Genomic DNA, 18,086 nt, shown 5'->3' with positions numbered 1-18,086 from the left:
TGTACCCTTGAAATAAACAGGCTAGTTAATGGTCTATCTCATAAAGGCCTAAACCCAATGCATACATTTGAGGGTTCTGGAAAATGCTTTGCTTTTTGCCAGGTAAAAATTAAGGTAAGAGTTCAAACCAGTGAGAGATGAGTGCATTTTGTCTCAAAGAGAGGTTTCCTTGATTTTGTGTATTCCTGCTTGGCAGAGTGTAGCCGAGAACGCGGACAGTTCCTAAGGAGTTGCAGAAATAAAAAATGTCAGAAATAAAATGTCCTGGAGTCACAGCGCCACCTGGTGAAGAAGGGAAGGATTGCGCAGGCAATGGAGCCACATGATCACGTGATCGCTATTTGGGCGAGGCACCTGGTACCATATCCAGCGCGCACACACACACACAAAGCGAGTGGAGATAAGCCATGGACTCTTGTACCGTATTGCTGAATGAATTCATCAACGGCTATATTGTTTTGCATACTACTGTATTAATCCCATTACTTTGGGGCTTAACCCTAACCCTAATTAATTACATACTACTGAATTACATACTACTGGGTGCTGCGAGTAAACCAGGGGAGACGTATTTCAAAAGAAAATGTGCGAGAGAGGCTTGTAACAGTGTTTGCAAGGGGGATGTTGCTCTTTCTGGGTGGTGGATATGTTTGAGAAAGATTTCTTGATGGAGCGACACAGAGGCTGAGTGTTGAGGATGGGCAGAATTCAGCCAAGTGAAAAACAGGAGAAGGGCCTCTTGAGTAGCAAGATAAGCAGGTGAAAAGGCCCTGAGGTAGAAGGGAGCAGGTATCATTCCCAAAAGGAGACCCAAGAAGATGGAGGATATTGAGGGGAAAGATGGTATAAAAAATAATGTCGGAGATAGAGGCTAGGCCTTGGTAATAAATCTAAATTACACCCTAAGTGCAATGGGAAGACAGAGAAGAATTTCATCGAGGGTCGTAGGAAATCATTTACGAAATTGTTGAGCCATATACAAATTCACACTACTTTATGTTACCCATCATAGTAAGAATATTCAGAAGAAGTAGCAGAGAGAGAGAGAAAGGGTAAGGCATGTGCAGTGGTAGCTTAGAAAAGCACCAAATTGAGGCGCCTGGGTGGCTCAGTTGTGAAAGCACCCGACTTCGGCTCAGGTCATGATCTCACGGTTCGTGAGTTTGAGCCCCGCGTCGGGCTCTGTGCTGACAGCTCGGAGCCTGGAGCCTGCTTTGGATTCTGTGCCTCCTTCTCTCTCTGCCCCTCCCCTGCATGTGCTCTGTTGCTCTCTCTCTCAAAAATAAATAAACATTTTTTTTTAAGCACCAAATTGTGTAGCAAGTGGAGAATTTAAAGATGGACCAGGTTGATGAGAAACAAGGAAGTCTTTAGACAATGGATTAAATGTTGAGTTAGGTTTAAAGGCACCACCCGAGGTCAAGAGTCCTGAAGAAGTTCTGATGATCATGGACAAGCATAGGAAGGAGGCGAGAAGGGAAAATACTAACCAGACAGCTTGGCGATGAAATTTTCAGTAAGAGCCAGAGTTCCTAATTTGCATTTTGACTTCAGTAAACTTAGGGACTTTATTAAAAATTTCATTTAGGAGGAAAATTTGGGCTTAAGAACATTCCGTAATATGTGCATATGGGGAGGTTTGCTGATGGTCACAAGCGAGTGGGTGGCTTATGCCTTCCATCTGCCTGGTATACACACGTGAAGATTTTGAGTGAAGGTTTTGACAATGTGAGACTTCCCATTTATTATTTTTTAAAAATGTTTATTTATTTATTTTTGAGAGACAGAGAGAGAGAGAGAACACAAGCAGAGGAGGGGCAGAGAGAGGGAGACACAGAATCTGAAGCAGTTTCTGAGCTGAGCTGTTGGGGCTCAACCTCACAAACTGTGAGATCATGACCTGAGCCTAAGTCGGAGAGTTAACTGACTGAGCCACCCAGGCGCCCCAAGTCAGAGATTTTTAAATGCCTTTTTAAAATATATTTTTTCTAAATTTAAAAAATAGACTGTATCTTAAAAATTAGGAAAATAATAGTTCTGTATTTTGGCAAAACATTACAAAGGTTGCCTTGAATGGCTGCACTACCACGACCCTCGGGCGCCCCCTGCAGGCCTGGAACAAATTACCACGTGATAATAAGGTTGGCTCCTTGTTGCCCCTTACTCCTCAAGGCCCGCGTGAACAGGTAATCCCACCAAGATTTCCTTTTTAAGTCTCAGAACCAGGAGCTTGGCGCGGATGGAGCGGGTTCTGGAGGGCATTCATGCACGTTCTGCTATGACATGAGTCCATTATTGCTTTGTGACAGAATCTTAAACCGGGACATGTCTGGACAATTTTGTAGGTTACATGTCAACTCAAATAGATGGGTAGGTGGGGGGTTTTCCCCTTCAGTTTTCAAGCCAACATACTTACCATTTCTTGTATCTTTCTCCTGAAGTTTGCATCCTGGTAGTTATACAGTCTTTTATTATTATTTTAAGTGTTCTGTCTTTTTTTTTTATGTTTATTTATTTTTGAGAGAGAGAGCTTGAGCGGGGCGGGGGGGGGGGGGGAGGCAGAGAGCGAGGAAGACACAGAACGCAAAGCAGTCTCCAGGCTCAGAGCTGTCAGCACAGAGCCCAACGCGGGGCTCGAACCCACAAACAATGAGATCATGACCCGAGCTGGAGTCAGATGCTTAATGGACTGAGCCACCCAGGCGCCCCAAGTGTCCTTTCTTATAGCTATTAATAACACATAGTAATAACATTCATCTCTGACATACTATATAATTCATTTCTGTATTTTGAATATGGTCTGTCTCTGATCACTAGAATGTAAGCTGTATGAGGATAAGGAATTTTGTCTATGTTTTTCAGCACCTGCCCTTCTTGATCCATTCAGCCTGCCACCAATTCCAGGGTTTTCATTGGCTACTCCAGCTAAGCTCTTCCTCCCCAGGACCCCTCAGGCACTGGTCCCAGGGCTGCAGCTCCCATGCTGTAATTTGTGGGGATATATGTGTGCCAACTGTAAGCTTCTTGATGTGAAGCACCTTGTGTAATTCATCTTCCTTTTTGCAATAGCATCTGCAATGATACAGATTTCGAACAAACAGATGCACACACAAACATTCTCATTTAGATCTGCTAGAACAGAAGCCTGACCAGTGACAAGTACATATACCTGGAGGGTCTGACAGGCACAAGGATCTGCCAGGGCCCTGGAGAGGGCCTGTTAGCTAAACAGGCCTTACCTGATTATCACCAGCAGCAGCTGGCTGCTATGCAGGAATGTAGATTCAAGGTCACAGGGACACTGATTTTACAAGCTCAAGCAAAATAAAAAATCTGATACTGTTGAGTGCAATTTCGTAAGTTTCATATGTCGGTTCAATTAAATAAGAATACTGCGTGGGTCAAAAAAACCCAAACCAAAAAACAAAAACATGGATCCTGTCGGTGGATGACAGTCTTCATCTTAGTGTAAGGGAATATGTTCAGTCACCCTTAGTGGGGATAGTATTTTCAAGTGGTGACTGGTGATTTTCCTTCCTGACCTGCAATTCTTTCCATTGGCACCACAAGCTTCTTTCTTTTGCTGGTCCAAACAAGTGGGGACAGTCCCCTGGTAGAGAAAGAACCAGAAGCAGAGGTTGGAAATGCTCAAATTTAAGGAAAGGAGAGGAGGCTTAGCAGAAGACTTGAAAGTCCCCATTTATATTTACAGAACTGGTTCTCCTGCCGGGAAAGAGATCTGCTTGAAGGATGCCAGGGCTGGGAGAGAAGGGGAATGGAGACCGTGAAATGCAGAGTGAAGAGGAGGGCTTCTGAGCCGGACAGAGCCAGTACCATGGTTGCCAGGGGTCAGCCACTGTCCAAGCGGTTGCCCAGATCAAATGACACCCTCCCAGGCCATGAGACTCTGGCTTGGGGAACACCCCACCACCCAGAGCCCCAGGTAGAAAACACTATCGGCTGCTGACCAAGCATGCTTACATCCTTTTTTCTCTCACTTGTTTTCAGAAGCCCATGCCAGTTTCCAGTGATTTTGTATAACTTAAAATGTTACTTATATTAATATAGAATGGGTTTCTTTATTAAGTGAATTAATGTTTTAAAATTCTGTTTTAATTTCAAATATGGTGAATACCCATGAAAATAACCTACATACACAGAAAATCTTTGGGGTCTTCAATAATTTTAGGAGTGTAAAGGAATCCTCACACACACAGAAAAAGAAAAACATTTGGAGGCACAAGCGTCAGGGTACACAGTAATTGCGCAGTAAGTGTTTAATAAATTAATAGTAGTATCTCCTCCTTTACACCAGGGCACGAACGTCTCACATTCTAGAACAAGGTCATTCGTTCTTAGCTCTGTTTAACGCATGCCGGTTTCTTACAAGGTTTGTGGGATTGATGAAAGAGAACTCCCCTTTGGTCCACTCGTGGCCCCGCCCCGGCTACGCCCCCAGCCCCGTCCGGCCCCGCCCCGCTGCGCGGGGCGCCCCCTACCGCCCGCCGCGGAACCCTGGGGCCGTTCGCCACACCCCCTAGTTTCTGTCGGCCCACAGGGCGTTGCCTGTGCCTTTAATTGGCATGTACCAAGTCTTTCCAGGATACATTATCTCCCTGAGTCCCAGACGTTGGGAATCACGGGTCAGTGATGCGGTAGGAGGGAATGTGGAGACAGTGTTGTATTTTGGGGGCGCTCTGGGCCGACAGGGAGCTGGAAGCGGCCCCGGGCCGAGGCGCGCCCTTGCGGCCCTCCCCACCGCGCGTCGTAGTCCAGTCCCAAGATGGCGGCCACCATGAAGAAGGCGGTGAGTGGGGCGCGCGGGGTGCGGGATGCTCGGGCGGCCGGCGGAGGTCGGCCTCCGGGGGCCGGGCGCGGGCTGCCTGGGGTGTGCAGCTCTGAGGCCCGGCGTGGGGCCCGAGGCCGAGCCCACCGGCCCTGAGAGCGGCCCCGCGGCGAGGCCTCCCCGCGCCCGGCGCCCTGGGCGTCTTCCCGGGTCCCCCGGCCGGCCGAGGCGGGGCAGCCGGGCCGGGACCCTCGGGAAGCTCTGGGTCGCCTCTCGCGGTGCTGGGGACGGCCGTGGAGAGCCTGTGGACCCGGCGGCCCACGCCTTGTCCTTGCGGGGGTGAGAAGCCGGAGGTCCCATTGACTGCGGTTGGCCGTCACCGCTGGGCATTTTACCTGGGTTGTCACATTTAACCCTCGCAAGCCCACAAGCGTGGGTGCTGCTGGTACCGTCCTTTGCGCGGAAGGAAGCCGAGGCCCAGAGAGGTGGAGTCACCTCCCCAAGGTCACGCAGCTGTAAGGAGCGGATCAGGACCCTGCATCCCCAGGCAATTTGACCCCAGAGCCCCTGTGTGTAGCCCTGAGCCTCCCGCATCCACACTCGATGTCTCTGTTGCTTCCAGACTAAAACTCTACGTATGGAGGATAGACGATAGGCCAGGGCCCAGAAGCCGTCTGTTTATTATCTCTGGTCCTCCCAGCAACTTAGCAAAGACGGTTTCCTCCCATTTTACAGATGGAGAAACATAACAGAGGTTAGTGGCCTCAAAATGACTCAGCTAATAAGCAGAGCTGGAGTGCAAACCCAGTCTTTATTCTGTTTTTCCCAAAGCCCACCTTTTATTCTACTAAGCACGCTGAATTCCTGTTCACAGCTTGTAACTCACCGAGTCTACCCAGATGCTTGAAAGTATCTCGATAGAAGACAAATGAAACGGGGAAGGGCAAGGACATAATAACATCTATCGTTCCTGAGGCTTCACTTTTTATTGTGTGCTAGGCACAGCTCTAAGCGAGTTGTATACGTTATTTTAACCTTAACACGCTTTTTAGAGAGAGACTGCTTTGCTCCTTATTTTATGGATGAGGCAACTGAAGCGTAGAGGCAAAGGTAGGATTTAAATGAGCACAACCATTGTGATTCTAGAGCGTTTTTAACCTCTGTGGGGTCTGATGAGTGTCCCCCGGCTAAAGGGATTTGCTGGCGTCATTCAACTTCAAATTCCTTCGCACTCCTACTCAGCAATATGCATAGTCTGAGCCAATTGCTTCTATTGTGGGGTGCTAAAACCAGGACTGCCCCCGGGCACACCAGGATGTTGTGCACTCCCTTTGGCCTGCCGTCCACAAATTCTTATTGAGTACTACCAGAGTAGGGTTCAGGGTCATGGTGACTCTGGGGAGTCTGAAACTTTGGAAGATTTACTCCACCCCTGTTTTGTATTTAAGTTGGGCGCTTTGGGGCGCATCCAGGGGCACCTGGATGGCTCAGTTGGTTAAGCGTCTGACTTCTGCTCAGGTTCATGGGTTCGAGTCCCGCGACGGGCTCTGTGCCGACGGCTCGGAGCCTGGAGCCTGCTTTGGACTCTGTGTCTCCCTCTCTTCTGGCCCTCCCCCATTCACGCTCCGTCTCTCGTTCGTAAATAAACGTTAAAAAAATAAGTCAGTAAATTGGGCGCTTTGTGAGGTATGATCTTTAATTCCATAGGAGATACTAGTTGTAGGCTCTCCCCTCCCCCACTTGACAGAAGTGGTAACTGAAGCGCGGGGAGATGAAGTAAACGTAGAAAAACTATTTCAACCTTGGACTCGGCAAAAGTTTTGATTACCAACACATTTTCATGCATTCAGCAAACTTTCTGAGCATGTAATGTGTCACAGTTTCAGTTGGAGGTGATAAGCAGCGATAGCAGTGATGTTTTTATCCCCTTATCCTCATAGCCCTTGTAGAACTTCTGTTCTGGGGGAGGGGCAGGCATTACTCAGTAGTCCTCCGGAAAACTGTAAAATTTCCAGCTCTGCTAAGACCCATGAGAGAAAGGACTTGTGACATGAGGGCTGGAGGGAGTCTGTTTTGTGAGCAGAGAAGGCTTTCGTGAGAAAGTGTGGTCTAGGCGATGACATAGGAGGGGAAGGGAGAGTTGGAAAGGGATGAGGCGTTGTGGAGGGAGAGCATCACTTGCAGAGACCCTGAGTGTGTTTAGAGAGAGGGTGGCCAGGGAGACCTGGGCGGCTCAGTTGGTTCAGTGTCCGAACTCTCGATTTCGGCTCAGGTCACGATCTCACGGTTCTTGGGTTCCAGTCCCGCGTTGGGTTCTGCACTGACAGTGCGGAGCCTGCTTGGGATTCTCTCCCTCTCTCTCTCTCTCTCTCTCTCTCTCTCTCTCTCTGCTTCTCCCTCCTCCCTCTCAAAAATAAATACACTTGAAAAAAGAGAAAGAAAGAGTGGCTAGAACAATAGAGAATTGGGGGAGGTCGAGCCAAGATGGTAAATGAACATATCCAGGGGTGGAGGGGTGGCCAGAACGTGAAGGATTTTCTTTGTCTTAGTAAGACTGGCCTGATAGATGCAGCAGCCTCCTGCAGGTGTTTTCCAGTGCTGGGAGCACTCTGGTCGGTGACCTGTGTGTGCAGTGTGGCCCTCTGCCCACCCTGGGATCAAACAGGCCTGCCAGTGAGTGAGTGTGAAATATCATAGGGACTGTCCTTTGAATTTAATAAGAACTGCTCACAATTTGGAGTGCTTGACATTTACGCTTACATCCCAATGGGTCACGGCTTTTCTGGTGAAAATGTTTAGGTGAGGTGATTCAATCCTCCCCTCTCCAAAGGTCTGCTTTCCAAGACCTGGTTCCTGGCCATCAGCTGGGAACTGAGTGTGTTCGATTTCTGTCTCTGATCCGGAGTGCAGATGGCCCCTCCCTGGAGAGGCCATCTTTGACCTCCCTACCTAAAGAAGCCCCCTTCACTCCTTAGCCCCCAACACTTCCAACCCCTGAACTGGTTTACTTTCCCCATCACATGTGTCATTATCATCTAGCATTACCTTGTTCACCTTGCTTTTTGCCCACCTCCTTCGTGAGAATGTAAGCTTGCAGGTGTTCAGGAGGGTAGGACTATGGTGGCTCTCTTCACTATGCCCGGCACGTAGGAAACATTTACCACATAGCTGTTAGATAGATGACTGTAAGCATGAAAAGTGAATAAAAATAGGAAGCGAAACTCTGTCTTGGGGACTTGGTAGACACCTTTACAAAACAAAACTAAAGGCAGACTGAAATCGGCCAGAATTGCCTTCTAGGTTTTTCGAATACCGATGGACTCACCTGTCAGTGCACATTCTGCTGGTAATAGCCAAACTCGGTGTGGGGCGAGACTGAGTGTGGTTCACTTGCCTCACATAATCCCACAAGATGCTGATTCTCAAGAAGAGGGTCTAGGGAATTTTAATTTCCACTTTTCATCTTGAGGAGTCCTATTTCTCCCTGGAGTAGCAGGATTTTCTTCTAGATCCTTGTGTCTTTTTCCTCTGTAATGATTTTTTGGTAAGCATTATTCAGGAAACAGAGCACTTAGCTATCATTTGTTGAAAGGTGATTCTGTCCACAGGCCCTGTGCTAGTTGCTCATTTTATCACTCATGCGAGGTAGGAACCAACTTCCCCATTTTATAGATAACCCTGAGATGGCTACAAAAAATTGACTCATTTGTCCAAGTTCCTGCTTGCTTGGATTTGAATCCATTGTTACTATCTCTGTGGATTTAAATCCATTGTTACCACCACTCTGTGCCACCTCAAATAAAGCATAACTCCTTCCTCTTTGGGTTCTCGTGACTTTGTGAGCAGCAGTGAGTACATCTGGCTTCTCTTAAAGCAGAAGTCCCTAATGTTTGGGGGTGTGAATCCCTTTGAGGATCTGAGGAAAGCTGCGAAGTCCCAGAGGAATGTGCATCCAGTATGTGCCACGCTGCATACAATTTCAGGGGGTGAATGGACTTCCTGGTGTCTGGGGATCTCCAGTGTAGAATTTGCCCCTCCCTGCCACAATGAAGCTTCAAGCAGTGTAGGAGTGTTCTAGAACAGTGAGATGAAAACAGAAGCCACTGCTATTAGTCATGGAAGGTGCTGACTTCTCACTTTTTGCTGTAAACAGAACTCTACTGGGTGGCTTACAGTTTACACACCGACCTCACGCTGCCTCGCTCACCACCTGTAGCCCTTAACGCCGGTGAAAAAAACCACCGTTAAGCAAATGGACTCTAGGCCCCAAGTACATTCTGGGGGCTACTGTGTGGTGAGACCACAATAGGAAACGCCTGCTTTGGAAAAACAGCCAAATTCCTCCACAACTCTTCAGAAACTATATGTATGTGAGTCTGATCAAGCATGATTTACATTTAAATCCAGAAACAATTGGGGTGCCTGGGTGGCGCAGTCGGTTAGGCGTCCGACTTCAGCCAGGTCACGATCTCGCGGTCCGGGAGTTCGAGCCCCGCGTCAGGCTCTGGGCTGATGGCTCGGAGCCTGGAGCCTGTTTCCGATTCTGTGTCTCCCTCTCTCTCTGCCCCTCCCCCGTTCATGCTCTGTCTCTCTCTGTCCCAAAAAAAAATAAATAAACGTTGAAAAAAAAAATCCAGAAACAATTTATTAGCCTCCGTTGCGTCTCAGGCCAGCCCTGTGGTAGTTGCTTTCATGGGAATAACCCCGTGAAAGCCTCAGGATGACAAATGTGTCTATAAATACATATTCACGTTTTCAGGGGCTCAGTGTTTCAACTCCGCGGGCAAGCAGGAACTCTCTAGAATTCTCCGTGCCCTGTTTGCTTTGGGAATTGGTAGTTCTCATGTAGGCAAAATAACTTGAAGGCCAAGATACCTGAATATGGACTTTGCTTCTGTAGTGTAGCCCCGCGTTTCCCAATTTCCATATTCATAAAAATCATGCACAAAGTTGAATATTCAAAGTTATATGTATTGTGACGGAGAGGATTTGTTCAAGATGTCCTCTGGGTCTCTGATGCTGAGCCTGATGCATGTGAAACTGTGGTGTGATTAGAGCCCGGGACGGGGAAGGGCTGAGTTCTAGGCTTCTTCCTTGACATTCTGTCCACTGAGCTCCAGTCTTGCTTGACACAACAGGTTGACTTTCTACCTCTGGAGAAATCAAAGTGCACACCTTGGGGCACTGGGCGGCTCAGTCGATGGTGTCTGACTCTTCGTTTCATCTCAGGTCGTGATCTCACCGCTTGTGGGATGCAGCCCTACCTTGGGCTCTGCACTGATAGCACGGAGCCTGCTGGGGATTCTCTCTTTCTCTGCCTCCTCTGCACGCTTGCACTCTCTCTGTCTCTCTCTCTCTCTCTTTCTCTCTCTCTCTCTCTCAAAATTAATAAACACTGAAAACAACAAAAAGCGCCTACACCTCTTATGTGACCGGTCATGAGAAACCAGGTAAAAGGATGAGGTGTGGTTGTTGTGAATCCTCACCAAAGAGCAAAACTAATCCTCGCTGAAAGGCCCACGCTCTCCCTCTCTCTCCTTCCCTCTCTCCCCCCTCCTTTACCTTGTAATCCAGTGCTCTTATTCCTATTTTATAAATGAGAGGAAACTCTAAGGAGAGTGTGGTATTTAGATTTTTTTTTTTTTTTAATGTATGGTCCTCCTTTGGGAATCTGGTGAAAGTCGAGGACTTCTTGCTGCCTCTTCCAACTGTGCATGATCACGTGCCCACACACATTTTCACCCTTTAATTTCTGAGAGCTCGAGGACCTGTCTGGACCCGGAGTCAACTTAACTTGGGTTGAAATCCAGTTCCACCACTTACTGGCCGTGTGACTTTGGGAAAATTACCTACCCTCTCTGTGCCACACTTTCTCCATCTGTAAAATAGTGCTACTTCCTGATGGTCCTACTTGTTAAGATTTATTGGAGGATTAACGGTGATGATAAACTTCAGAAAGTTCTTGGCACACGGTGAGAGCTCAATAAATGTTAGCTATTATTTTTATGATTTTATAGATTGTCATCTAAGTACTCTAATTTTCAAATTTAATCACTAAATTTTTTTTTTTCAATGTTTTTTTTTATTTATTTTGGGGACAGAGAGAGACAGAGCATGAATTGGGGAGGGGCAGAGGGAGAGGGAGACACAGAATCGGAAACAGGCTCCAGGCTCTGAGCCATCAGCCCAGAGCCTGACGCGGGGCTCGAACTCACGGACCGCGAGATCATGACCTGGCTGAAGTCGGACGCTTAACCGACTGCGCCACCCAGGCGCCCCTAATCACTAAATATTTTTAAACGTTTGATTTTAATCATGTTACATATATAGTACATTACACCTCATTCTCTTTTAAAAATTAAAAAAAAATTTTTTTTTAATGTTTATTTCTGAGAGAGGGAGACAGGCAGAGCGTGAGTGTGGAGGGGCAGAGAGAGAGGAGATACAGAATCCGAAGCAAGCTCCAGGCTCTGAGCTGTCAGCACAGAGCCCGAGGTAGGGTTCAAACTCACCAACTGTGAGATCATGACCTCAGCCGAAGTTGGATGCTTAACTGACTGAGCCACCCAGGTGCCCCCTTTTTAAGACATTTTTTTAAATGTTTATTTATTTTGAGAGAGATAGTGTGTGTGTGTGTGTGTGTGTGTGCGCACATGTGTGTAAGCACGAGGTGCAGAGAGAGAAGGAGAGAGAGAATCCCAAGCAGCCTCTGCACTGTGGGGCTGGAACTCACAAACCAGTAGGATCATGACCTGCGCTGAAATCAAGAGTCAGACACTTAACCGACTGAGCCACCCAGGGTGCCCCTCATTCTTAATTAAGGTATGTAAAAGCTTTTGCATTAAAAGAAACATAATTTGGGGGCACCTGGGTGGCAGTCAGTTAAGTGTCCGACTCTTGATTTCTCATCAGGTCATGACCACATGGTTTGTGAGATCGAGCCTCACATCTGGCTCTGCTCTGACAGTGGAACCTGCTTGGGATTCTCTCTCTCCCTCTCTGTCTGCCCCTCCCCTGCTCATGCACACATGCTCGCGCCCTCTCTCTCTCGCTCTCTCGCTCTCGCTCGCTTTCAAAATAAATAAACACTTAAAAAAATAAAAGAAACATAATTTTTACTCTGTGTGGAATATAGCCACTGAGATGCATAGTAACCTTCTTGCCAGTATGTCATTTGTGCTAAACAGAGACTCAGATTTCTGATAGCCTCAGTAAGCTTAGGCAGGTTTCAAGTCTGAGAGAAGAAACTGGTGTGAGGCATTTGCCAGAGTTCGTTACCACATCATCTTTGCTCTCTGGTTTATCTTGATGACAAATGTTCTAACTCGAGAAATTGTGCTCCAGGCCAAAGTTGGCTGACTTGATTTAGGACTTACTCCTAATTGTTGTTTATATATGAAGTGTTTTTGTAGCTTAGGTGTCATTCTGTAGGATGTCAGAAGAGATCATAGATGTATGAACAAATCTTTTTTTTTTATTCAGAGAGAGTGCGAGAGGGGCAGAGTGGGGGAGAGAGAGAATCTTAAGCAGGCTCCATGTTTAGCATGGAGCCCAACATGGGGCTCAATCCCACAACCCCGGGCTTTTGACTTGAGCCAAAATCAAGAGTCAGACGCTCAACCAGTTGCCCCAGATGTATGAACAGATCTTGAGCTCGTGGAGCAAAGAAGTATACGCCTGTGTTTGTGATTTTCTGTACCTCTTGTGGTTCTCGACTGTATGAGGGCAAATGGTTTATTGAGTTGTTTCAGAGTTAATATAAAAAGCCAACCTATACCTTCTCCCTTAAAATTAATTCTACAAAAAAATTAAACATTTTTTTTTTCAGGCTGCAGAAGACGTCAACGTTACTTTTGAAGATCAACAAAAGATAAACAAATTTGCACGGAATACAAGTAGAATCACAGAGCTGAAGGAGGAAATAGAAGTAAAGAAGGTAGTGAAGAAACGTATCTTATTTAAGGACAGGAAAAGGTCTTTAGACTACAGCTTTTAAAACTGAACTCGGTAGTATGTGATTATATTTCCCTGGGCTCTGTGTCGCAGATGACGCGATCCACTCTAGTTAGTTTAAGAAGAAAGACCTCGCTTGAGGGGGGTGTGAGAACTTAGAGGTCGTTGAGGGTATGAGCCGGGGCCGGGGCTCCAGGAGCAGGTCCGGGAACGGCGTCTCCGAGAACGCGGCCGGTGATGGAATCGCTGTTGTTTGCGGCGATCCTGGAGCCAGCCGCCTCCCTCCCCAGGGGAAGCTGCCCGGCAGATCACTGGGCTGCCACCCCCATCCCTGCCCGCCTGCGCGACAGGCCCGGGCCCAGCCTCTCCTTGTGGGGCCCTCCGCGCGCAAGTCCAGTTCGGGTTGATTGGTGGAATTTGAGTTATTACCTGCTTTCATCCTATTATCAGGCAAGGCTGCGAAGTGCAGGTTTGTTTTGTTTTTACTCTACCGAGGGAGGCAGAATTCCCCAAGTGGAAACTCTTAGGGTAGGAGACACTTTGAGTGGCCACGGGTACCCTCTGCCCAGCACCGGTGCGTGTTCTGGAAACACCGCTCTGGAAATCTCTGGAGCTCGGTGTGGGAGTTCGCTTTTCAGTGCTTGCTTCCTTATGAAACGCCATCTAAAACTGTAAGAAAGTCTTGGGTTCGTGTAAGAATACCTTTGTGAAAGGATCTCTCCCGGAGCTGGTGTCCCCAGATTAAAATGGGCCGTTTCAGCTTCTATCAGGGAATTTTGAGTGCGCTTTTCATGGCTGTTTCCTTTTGTGTGTATAGAAACAACTCCAAAATTTAGAAGATGCCTGTGAGGACATCATGCTTGCGGATGATGATTGCTTAATGATACCCTATCAAATTGGTGATGTTTTCATTAGCCATTCTCAAGAAGAAACACAGGAAATGTTAGAAGAAGCGAAGGTATGTTGAAGTCTCTCCCTGGGCGAGGGAGTCTAGCTCTTAAGTCAGGGTGTGTGTTGCTATAAGGACCACGTTAATTCCAGGTGTCGGGGAACGGCAGCTGCGAGGGGATGCTCCGGGGGTTCTTCCAGCGTCCCGCGCATGCTCCGAAAGCCTGGCGGGCGTGATGCGTTCAATGCTAACAAGGGGTCTGAGAAATAGGGACCACGCATCCCAATTTAGAATTGAGGGGTAGAGGCTGGGGAAGGTCATGGACTCATTCAGGGGGACACGGAGGGAGTGGCCTTTTGACTGCAGAACCCGTGCTCTAACCAACTGTGTGGAAACTGTAGAATATGATAAGGGAATATGATAAGGGAGACAACAGCAATCACCCGGAATCCCATTTCCCTGAGATAATCATCCTTAATTAACATTTTCATATAGTTCTTTCGTGTTCTCACCTTCTCTTTTCTCTGGATAGGTTTGCTTCACATTTTGCCCAGTTCTAAATCCGGTTCTATTTAACGTTCCTTTGTCCAGCAGAAAGTCATCGGGGGCCTGCTCTGGGCCAAGCACACATGCTTTAAAAACAACATTTTTGATGACTGTTTCACATCATGCTGGTGGACAGTGTCCACTTGTTTCCAGTATCTTCCCACAGTCATGTTATAATGAGCATTCTTACACTTGAGGCTTTTTCACATTTAGGAAATTCTTTTAAGGAAATGATCAGACACATGTCATTACTGAGTCAGAGTATGGATTTATCGACACTTAAGGCATTTGAGATACGGTATGAAATTAGTTTCCGGTTCACATGCCCTCTACCCGTCTATGAGAAGAACAATCACATTGTGCATATGAGAAGCTGATAGAAATCAAACATTTCCTAATTCTTCTGAAGTTTGCTTAATCAGTCCAGATATTATTTAAAATGTTAGTCCCCCTTCTTCAAATGTCATAGAAAGCAAAACTTCCTCTGAATTAAACCCACATTTAATAAACCTGTGGGAAGAACTAACCCTTTTACTCCAGAATCTTCCACGCAGAAACATTGGTGTCTCGGGTTTAAATCTTCTCTTTCGTAGTAAAATTTTATAATTCTGTTCCTTGTTAATCACCCTGAAATAGTCTTGCTGGATGTATTTCAAGATAGTTTATCGTTTGTGTCCACTGCTCTGAACATACTGTCCTCCCTCTCCCCGCAGGTAGTGAACCTTTATTTGGTCATTCATACATTCATGCGTTCATTCCAGAAGTATTTGTGGACTGCTTACCCTCTATCGGGTTCTGCCACGGAGCAGGGCATGGGGTTTTGGGGGGCGGGGGGTGGAGGGAGGACAGGGAAACCACGAAACACGCCTGGTTCCTGCCTGCACAGAGTGTGTAGTGTAAATGGAAAGAGGAAGTTCAACAAGTCAAACTACTAACGAGCGGGAGGCCGTGTGGGGAGAGAGGCGGCCGGAGGACCGGGTCTGGCGTGGGCATCAGGGCCAGGAGGGGGTCCCTGGCAAAGGGGTGAAGCAGCTCGACAGTAAGTGGGTATTCTCTGGAAAGGAGGACGGGATGTTCCAGATGGATGCGGGGTGGTCGTGTGTGGATGGTCCTAAAACGATCACGGCATAAAAATACAAGTAAGAGTTGAATTTGCTGGAGATTTGGGAACATCCGAAATCATGGCCACATCTTGAAGAACTCTGTCAGTCAAGTTGAATGAATTGACTTTATTTTAGCAGGGGTCAGCGAACATCCTGTGCGGGGCCAGGCAGCAGGTATCTGAGGCTTTGTGGGCCACCTGGGCCCTGTCACAGCTGCCACGGGAGCAGGGAGTGTCCGTGCACGCCCATGGCGGTGCTCCAGTAAAGCTGTGCCAACGAGCGTCAGGCTAGATCTGGCCCGGGGACTGGTTTCTGCTCCCCTGGCCCAAGGCAAAGGGGAGCCTTTCGCGGGGGGGGGGGGGGGGGGGAGGGTTTAAGAAATGTGCGATAATGTGGTAGGGTCTGCGATTTTAAAATAATTTCCTTGCATGTTACAATTTCATTCATGAACTAGGTTTTCTGGGTAGAGGAGTTTTATCTCCCTTCTAATAGCTGTACATCTTCTTTCTCTTTCTTACCGCCGTGGTTCTCAGACTTGTAGCAGGCATCGGGGTCACCCAGAGGGCTTGTGGACAATTTCAGTCACCGAAATCCCAAGAATCTCTCCATCAGGAGGCCTGGAGTGCGGCCCCGGAATTTGTTTCCAACAAGTTTCCAAGTGATCCGGGGGCCATACTTTGAGATTCATTGGCCAGATTTCTAAATGAATAACATTGAAATAGTGCAGGGGAACAAGGGAAGAATGCCCAGTACTGACAGTTTCTTGGTCATGTTTAAGGAGAACTCCTTTTTTTTGATCCTGGCCAGGAAGGAACTTCTCATATTCCATGCATTTCATGTGGGCGGCGCTGATCTGTTTCATGAATGAGGCACCCACTACTGCTGTCTCTCAAAGTCTAGCTCCAGGAGCCTTGCAGTTAGTGAAAATTTCTGCCAGCTTTTGACTATAAGTTGTTCTTCTAAATTACTGGTGGTAGTGTGAATTTCTGTCATTTCTTCTCGTTTCGTAGTTATTTTGGGGGGACGTTGGAAGAGGCTGGGTCAGAAGCGAGGCCTTTGATAAACTGTTTACCAGAAGTGTTTGTAATAGAGGCTCTTCCTTTATTAGGATATGACAATTTAGGAATTAATTTTCTTTTATCCATTTTGTTTTTTAAATCAGCAAAAACGGAGGAAACAGGCTTGATGTATTCTATAATAAGCAAATATAAATCATGAATTAAAAATAGCTGCATTCAGACTTTTGGTTTAGATTTAATTATCAGTGTCACTTAGCTGCCTATCCAAGTTTAGAAAGTTTTTGACCTAGAAATCTTCCCCTATGTTATTTCGTCTACAGACTCTCAGAAACCATCCGATGAATAGAATTAATTTAAACAACTTATTTTTTCCAGAAAAATTTGCAAGAAGAAATTGACGCCCTAGAAGCCAGAGTGGAATCAATTCAGCGGGTGTTAGCAGATTTGAAAGTTCAGTTATATGCAAAATTCGGGAGCAACATAAACCTCGAAGCTGATGACAGTTAAACATTTTATAATACTTTTTTTTTAATTTGTTTAATAAACTTGAATATTGTTTAAAATGATAATTTCCCTTCTTCAAATGATATGGAAAGCAAAATTTTCTTTTTTTAAAATTTTCATTTATTTAATGGAAACTTGCCTATTTTCACATGTCTTGCTTATTTATTTTATATTTTTAAAAGAAGACAGTATTCATCTATGTATTTTGCATAACGATTCTATCAAGTGTAGGGGCTTTATGTCATGTTATTAAAATTGGTTGAGCAACCTTTCATGTTTCTATATTATTTAGAATATTTGGTGCAATTTTTATTTGTAAGAAAGTTCAGCCGTTGGGTCATATTGTTTACATCCGTCTCTTCCAGTTTGTATTTGGCGGTGGCCGAAGACTACAGAAAGATCCCGTCCTACGTCCGACTACTAACTTCGCCACCAAAACTTTGTCCTCTGCTGAATGTACATATTTCATTTAAATATACGTAGCACATGTCATATCACATAACGTATTTCACGTGTCTGTGATGTATATGTCGGTGTCCTAGACCTCGGTGAAAGAACCAGACGGTGCTGAGACCTGCTGGGGCATGTTGTGCCGCATACATGGAACAGAATGCCAGAAGAATGTTTCAGAAACCAAGAAATGTACCAGGAGGAAGGACTATTTAGCGTGGTTTTGTTGTTTTTTTTTAATTATAAGTTTTAGACTTTGTGATAGAGCATTGTAATTAATTGGGCTTAGACTGACAATGGTGTGGAAGTTCAGGAGCTAGGTGGTTACAGATAAGGCTTTTTTCTTAAACGGTACATTTATCCCTTGCTGCTCCCCCCACCGCCCCCAAGATACACGTTTTGGATTTGGAAGACCTAAATTTTATTAACTTACCAGCAGATGGCACTGACACACCAAAATACCAAGGGCAGGATCATAATACAAAAATGAGGCTATTTCTAGGATTAGATATACATAATTTCAGAGGTGCTGTCACTTGTTCACCTTCAAGGCTAAACGTTGATACGCCAGGTGTTGGTTAAATATTTAGACGCGATTCAGGCTTAACGATAAAATACGTTCATTCTAAGATTCTTTAAGACACAAAGGCAGACTTTTAAATTGGTGCAAAATGTTTCCAAACGGTGATAATTCAGATTCTAGAAAATGATTCTTACAAGGATATTTTTTCTTGCATGCATGTGGTTAGTGCTCAGTTAGAGGGGTAAGACTAGAGGCGTGTGTCAGGCCGTAGCAGGAGCTAACAAGCACACTCCGCGTAGTTTGAGGACACTTT

General features: G+C 46.3%; 1 protein-coding gene across 1 annotated transcript in view; it reads left to right on the top strand.

Annotated features, from left to right (window-relative positions):
- The window catches only part of PFDN4 (prefoldin subunit 4), a 29,368-nt gene extending 12,296 nt beyond the window's left edge, over positions 1–17,072 (top strand). The window contains exons 2-5 of the mRNA XM_043553640.1: positions 4,784–4,807; positions 12,615–12,722; positions 13,557–13,697; positions 16,672–17,072. Coding sequence (XP_043409575.1) covers positions 4,784–4,807; positions 12,615–12,722; positions 13,557–13,697; positions 16,672–16,803 — 405 coding nt within the window. The 3' untranslated portion in view covers positions 16,804–17,072. The remainder of the gene's footprint in view (positions 1–4,783; positions 4,808–12,614; positions 12,723–13,556; positions 13,698–16,671) is intronic.
- The last annotated feature ends 1,014 nt before the right edge of the window (positions 17,073–18,086 follow it).

Source organism: Prionailurus bengalensis, chromosome A3, assembly GCF_016509475.1.
Source record: "Prionailurus bengalensis isolate Pbe53 chromosome A3, Fcat_Pben_1.1_paternal_pri, whole genome shotgun sequence".
NCBI lineage: Eukaryota > Metazoa > Chordata > Mammalia > Carnivora > Felidae > Prionailurus > Prionailurus bengalensis.
The sequence above is the reverse complement of the archived record's forward strand: the minus strand, read 5'-3'. Positions and strand labels throughout refer to the sequence as shown.